The sequence below is a fragment of the Enhydra lutris genome, unplaced genomic scaffold (assembly GCF_002288905.1).
Source record: "Enhydra lutris kenyoni isolate GAN:26980312 unplaced genomic scaffold, ASM228890v2 scaffoldscaffold2, whole genome shotgun sequence".
NCBI lineage: Eukaryota > Metazoa > Chordata > Mammalia > Carnivora > Mustelidae > Enhydra > Enhydra lutris.
The window spans coordinates 77,089,899-77,096,713 of record NW_019154086.1 but is presented as its reverse complement, the minus strand read 5'-3'; the positions used below and the strand labels follow the sequence as shown (position 1 = coordinate 77,096,713).

The following is a 6,815-nucleotide window of genomic DNA, read 5'->3' as shown; positions in this document are numbered from 1 at the left end:
GCCGCCGTCGTCACCGCCGCCGCCGCCGCTGCCGCCGCTGCCGCCGCCGCCGCCGCCGCCGCCGCCGCTGCTGCCGCCGCTGCCGCCGCCACCACGGGTGCCTCTGCTGCTACTGCAGCCCGAGCATCCGGGAGCCGTCGCCGTCGCCGCCACAACCGCTGCTTCTACAGCTGCCACCTCCCCTCCCAGGACCCCGAAACACCCTGAGCGCGAGCGGCGGCTGCTGCTTGCTTGCTCCCCTTCTGCCCCCGCCCCTCCCTTCCGTGACCTACCCACTCCTTGCAGCCCTCGCCCGCACCTTCTCCAACACCCCGGCATCCCTGCACCACCTGCTCGGGCAGCCCCGGCGGGCTCTGGGACTTGCTGTGAGCGCCGAAAGGAAGGCAGGCTCCGAACCCGTGCCTGGTTGACGGGCTGTCGCGGCTGCACCACAGCCGGAGGAGGAGAAGAAACTATTTCGCCCACCGAAACCCCATTCTGCGGGTGCTTCGCAGCTGCCGCTTCTGCTGCCTCCAATCCAGTCCGAGGGTTCGATCACCGCAGCGGCGGGGACCGTGCGTCCAGCAGGCGCCGGGAGGACACCGGCGGATCCCTGCACTCTGGTGTCCCACTCACCAGCATCTCCTTGCCCCCTCGTTCCTTCCCTAACCCATTAGAGAAGGGACCATGATTTGGAAACGCAGCGCCGTTCTCCGCTTCTACAGTGTCTGCGGGCTCCTGCTACAAGGTAATCCCCGCCCCGCCGCGGGGAGCATCAACTTCACGCCCATTCCCTATCATCCCCACTCCACCCCATATTTCCACTCTCCCCTTTCAGTCCCCCAGTCCCCGGCGATTTCCACCCCCTCCCCCTACTCCCCGGTGCGGCAGGGGGCAGTGGCAGTTTGCTCCAGCCCCTCGAATCTCTAGCGCTGGCTCAGCCTTGCTCTCCCAGCAGTCAGCCCCTTACGCGGCACCTTTCGCCTTTTCATTCACCTGAGCTTCCTACATCTCTCACTCTCAATCCCCGCCAGCCACCCCCTCCCCACCTCCCACGCCTTTTGGCTGGCAACTTGTGCCTTCTCCGAACATTATACCCTCCCCCCAACCCCCCCCCCCCCCCCCCCCCACCACGCTCCTGACCGACCCTCTCCATCCTTGTCATCTGTCTACCCTCCCCCCGTTTCGGGTCGCCTTTCTCTTTCCCCTTCTACCCACCACCATCATATCCGTGTATCTTTAAAAAGTGAGTGAGAGCCTGGGAGCGAGCTACCGAGACGGCGAGAACAGCAGCAGCGGCAGCACTGTGTGCATTGCAATAACATCTCGGGGTTGGGGGGGGGGGGTGTGTTGTGAGACGTGTCATTCACCTAAGAAGAGAGAGGAGACTGTGCCTGGGATATAAAAAGGAAAAAAGAAAGAAAGAAAGAAAGAAAAGAAAAAGAGAGGGAGAACGAAAAAGGGGGGGGGGGAGAGAAAGAATAAATCACGAAATAAAAAAAAATAAAAAAGGAAAGGGGAAAGGAAAAATTAAAACATCCAAAGCCACTTTATCAACAAACCTTTTTTTTATTATTATTAATTAGTCTGTGTAGTTTTCTTTTCTTTTGCTCTTCTTTCCTTCTTTCTTTCTTTTCTTTTTCTTTAAGCAAAGAAATATATGCACCTAAGCAGTTACTTTACTGCTAAGGGATTTTCGCTTGGATTCCCTTACCTCTCCTTCCGCTCTGCTCTCTGCCGCTTCTTTTCGTAATTAATATTATCCTTTCACGTGAAATGCAAGAACCCCTGCGACCGCAGTGGAGGGAAATCGCACAAAACACTGTTATTATGCAAATCACTGGGTTTGGATGCGGAGTGGCTAGGGAACTGGGGTGCACTTTTCCTCAGACCCTCTCTTGGAGGAGGGAGGAGGGGTCTGTGTGGAATGGGAGGACGACGCTGGTTATGAAATGAATGGCAATGTATGGAGTAGGAGTGCATGAGGAGAGCACACTTCGGGTGGTGGTTGAGGCAGAGGCGGCATGCTAGGTCTGGGTGGGCAGAGGCTGTAAGGCAGAAAATTGTTGCTTTTAAGAGAGTAGGAATATAGGGATATGGCTTGAGTGTGAGATACAGGAAGGATGGATGTGAAATGATGGTCGATCGGATTTTTAAAGCTAGGTGACTCTTAATTTCTTGATAAATCTTTGCCCACCTCTAACCCCTCTGTCATCATTTCTGTACTTGTGAGAAAGATAAGTTGATCAAATTTATTTGTCCCTGGGTAAAAGGAATCTGGAAGTAAGTCACAAGTAGACCCACAGGCGTGCAAAACCCAATCGGCCTTCGGAGGATTTAAATGAGGTCAATGAACCATCTTTCAGCAAGTTCTTGGAATGCATCCTGTCTCCTATCTTCCAGGATATAGACTGGGATGTATTTTATTTATGTATATTTATGAATGTGAAAGAAGAGGTAGTGGACAGAATTCTTCTGAATTAACTAACTGACCTTGCAAAGATATTTCTTACAATATCTTATGTGTTTTATGTTGTATGTAAATTTCGGATATGTCATGTGCCAGAATCCCTGAGAAAGCAGACAGCCTTCTTCCTGCTTACGCTGCCTAGTCCCATTTCCTACCGTTCAGACCCCCACCCTCTCACAAGTAACCCGGGTGGCTGACACATTACTTTAGGTTTCTAATCCAGACTGAAACGTGCTCCTAGATACCCCATTTCACCTCTCAGTAACTTGCATTTCTCAGCTCTGCGTGTGTGTCTATCTGTGTCTGTATGTGCGTGCGCGCGCGAGCGCGCTCCACGTCTGGTAGTGGGAGTGTGATGTGGGGAAATCAGTTAATTTGGTGATTGCAATGAAAATTCGACACTGCTGGATGTGTTTTCCCTGCCAATCTGTGTGTGCTGGCCCCGGCACGTCACTGCACTCACTGCTGGGCTGGTGTGAGAAGATTATTTATTATAGAACATGTGGGCAATGGACTGCACTTGGGGGTCACCTCCTCTCTGCCTTCAACATTTCCCGTGAATTGTCTGTTCAGTGCACTGCAAAATAATTGTCTGCTGGTGTCTCATTCTCTCTTAGCCTGGAAGAGGATTTACTCTTTCTCTACCCAGAGAGATTCCATCAGCTGCATTCTCTTTTATTAAGGACATGGGTCTCTTTTATTAAGTATGTAAACTAATTACTAAAAAAGTGCTGCTATTCACAGCAGACTAGAAGTGGTGGTGGAAGGGGTGTGGGTATGCCAGAGGAAATGCACCACTGCAACCAACAGCAGCACTAGCATCAGGTCCAAATATAATAAATAAATAAGCATCCTATACAGCAACCAGGGAAAGAGCCCCAACCCATCAATCTCTGTGTACTTATGAGCATCTTAGATCGGGCCATATTAATACACCAAAGGAGAGAAGAGGATTTAAAGAAAAAAAAAAAAGAAAGAAAGAAAAAACTACGGGGGGAGGGGGGCACAGAGCATCACTAGATTGTCTTCTCATGTTTATGGCTGCCTCACATTTATCAAACACTGCTCCATAGACACATCACACTTTGCTGATATTGTCAGTTCCTGCTCAAACAAATTGCTCATGCTTTCCTTGTCTTACTCTTGGCTAAAAACATTGCTTCAGGGTTCAGGTTTGTGTTTCTCGCACCACCCTACTGTTTTATTAGGACTTGGTTAGGTTGTAAAATGAAAGCTTTATTTCCTGGACACAGATTAAATACTTAGCAGATCTTTCCTTTCTATGTGCAGGGAGAGAAGGGTGGCGGGGGAACTAGTGAGCAACTGATACTGGCTGGAAGGAGTCTGTTCTGCTTGCTAGTAGTTATGACTAGGCAAATGCTATAGGCAGTCTACAGCTTCTCAATTTTAGCTTTATCAGAACTATAGTCGTATTCTATCACTTAAGGAATACTATAATCAATTTATTTATCCTTTGTATTATTGTCCCCTTTCTTGCACTATGCCTTATTTTAGACAAGAAGACTCATTTGAACGTATCTTCTCTGTGTTTTACATTGTCACCAATATTTTGCTTTTTCTGGGAAGCAAAGCCAACCTTTTGGCTTGTTAATATAGAGTTAATGAACTAGTGGTAAGAATCAAGTCACTGATAAAGTAAGTTCAAAAAAAAAAAAAAGTCTTAAATAGTTATATTTTACAAATCTACCAGCTTGTCTTCAGTGGATTCTTGGGAAATGGAGATGGATCATTAGATGGAAAATAAACATGTTTCTGAACAAAGCACAACTTGGAATGTAGACTACTTAGATAACAAAATTTGCCTCAGTGTTACTTTATGGGGCATGCTTTCTTATTTTCCTCCATCATAGACAGAGGAAAAATCTGGAATAAGGGTAAGGAACAGTTTAGAGGAATGAATTTCTTTAGAAGGAGGCGTGCAAAAGCTTGCCACCTGTAACTAAAACCTCTCTTGGTTACAGAGTAGATCCAGTCCAATTGCTTACCCTGGCAGATGCTGTATCCCCTTTCCATGCCTGAGGGAGCACTGCAAAGATGGAGACTGTCTTGTTTAGCACAAGAAAACAGTCCTAGAAAGGGCAAGAAAGAAAGGACAAAATATAACCAGAAAATAGACATGCATACAGATTTTGTTGAGAACTTTGTTTCCTTTTTAGAGTTAATCTTACAGGAAAACACATCCAGCACAAATACTGGGACTTCAGGGTTTGGTTTGGTGTTGTCTTGTTTTCCATGAGACATTTTGGTAAATGATTTACTTTGAAGGTCAATTGGACATACATATTATTACTAGCCTTGGTGTATTACATGAACCTCCCCTTACATTTTTAGAAAGTACACTATGAAGTACAAAATACACCTACATACACTTAATAAAATACTGATAACTTAATACTTCCTAAAAGCACATCTCTCCCATTCATGTCCTTCAACATGTAATAATCTTAGTCTTGTCAAGCTAATTTCTTATGCTGAATGCAGTTCCTGCATTCCTCCCATTTTTGATTAACAGCTAAAACTTGGAAAAGTAGAATCTGTACATAAGAGCCAATGACTACGATTTAAACAGTCAAACCCCAGACACTTAGTAATTAAGAAAATCTCCCTGCAAATATAAGGAGTTTCTGGGCTAATTTTCTATCAAGATATGGAAGTATGGAAGCTTACTTCATTGTCTTTCCCCCATTTCTACAACTATTAGAACTGTGGGAGCATAATACGACAAAAGTAAGCATCAGTTGAGAGGTCTCTTTCTGCCTTCTCCACTGGAGGATCAGATACTTGAGAACTATTTGCCCCGCATTTAAATAGTGAGATGCCATTTTTTTTTTTAAAGAAAAAAATTACTTGAATTTCTTAAAGAGCAAATGGAAGTGCAGAAATACTGGAAGACAAAAACTGAATCATGCATTTTAAAGTGGCCTAAAATCAGCATCAGAGAATATCAATTTTCTTTTTAAAATAAGAAATCTATGGGGTATCAGAAGATCAAGACAAGGTTTATTTATTATGAAGAATATAGGGGTACATTAATAACATAAATAGACCTATCATATTGATGTTTTATTTAATAATGCTGACGTGTGTTCCGTGAGATTTATTGAGAAAGTCCTTATTTTAATAGGCTCGTTAAACATCCTTGGCAGAATCACCCATGGTGTAACAGCTGGCTGAGTAGGTTGAGGAATCAGGGAGAAGGGAAATCACAAACTGAGGAAGCTGAACTCAGAAGGTGAAGTTATAATTCTTTGTGGAATTGGCAGATATAGGTTTACCATTTACCCTCTTAGAACAACTCCAGGGCACAATGATTTTTAAGCTTAAGCTTCCTGAGGGCAAGCCCTGACTCTTTGTTACTTGTGCAGTCCTCATATTCTTAATTTAGCAGATGCATAATAAATAGTGTTGGATTGAATAATAGGTACGTCCTAATTAGTTCTGATGGAATTAAATAGTTGCTTCTCTTCATAATATGTCAGCACTGAAACTTTGTTAAATAATGCTTCAAGAGTTAATTTTAACATTTTGTAGGATGTACTGGTTTAGGAAACTGTTTTCTTATAGGAAAGTGTATAGCAGTGGCTCTTGATATACATCTTTAAATGAATATAATCTGATCAGTTGTTCTTGCCATGACATTTTCCTACCCATTTCTTTTTATTTTCCTTGATTTCAAATCCCAAATATTTTGCATTAGATCAGATCACCAAATCATTTCATGAAAAAAAGGAAGGGCATGATTTAAATTTACTGATTTAACCTAAAATATTTAAAAGGACAAGTTCATTGCCAACATTTTATTTGAAAATGTCAAGCATTTTTGGAGTGCAGTTCTCTAGTATCAAAGAAAGGCATCTTCTGCAAATTCCTTGTGTAAAGAGGTGGGTGAGGATTAACCTAGAGCAGTGGCAGCTGAAGCCCCCTGCTGTGTGATGATGCAAATGGCATCTCAGGCCTAATGTGCTCTGCAGCGGCAGGCGAACACACGGGAAAGCAGTCATGTGGCATGAATGAAATGGGAAGTCTTTTCATAGCTTGCAGTAGACATGAACCATCCTTCAGTTTTTTTATAACCATGTATAACCTACAGAGTATTTCTAATCATATGAGCTTATGACAAAGCATAAGAAAGAATGAATACATATTTTGTTTGGAGATTAATATAATAAATAAATACTAATAAAATTATCAGTGCTCTCATCAGACACATGGGAAATAGTTTATTTTCTTGCAAACTATCAGGGACACAGGCCAGCTTCATGACAATAAATAGCAAAGTTAAAAATGGGATTTCTATGCAGTTGTTTACATGTGTTGGACCTAATAAATATTGGGCTAGGAAATA

At 43.9% G+C, this 6,815-nt stretch overlaps 1 protein-coding gene across 1 annotated transcript in view; it reads left to right on the top strand.

Annotated features, from left to right (window-relative positions):
- The first annotated feature begins 241 nt into the window (after positions 1 to 241).
- The window catches only part of LOC111148594 (cell adhesion molecule 2), a 1,205,598-nt gene continuing 1,199,024 nt past the window's right edge, over positions 242 to 6,815 (top strand). The window contains exon 1 of the mRNA XM_022505305.1: positions 242 to 727. Coding sequence (XP_022361013.1) covers positions 667 to 727 — 61 coding nt within the window. The 5' untranslated portion in view covers positions 242 to 666. The remainder of the gene's footprint in view (positions 728 to 6,815) is intronic.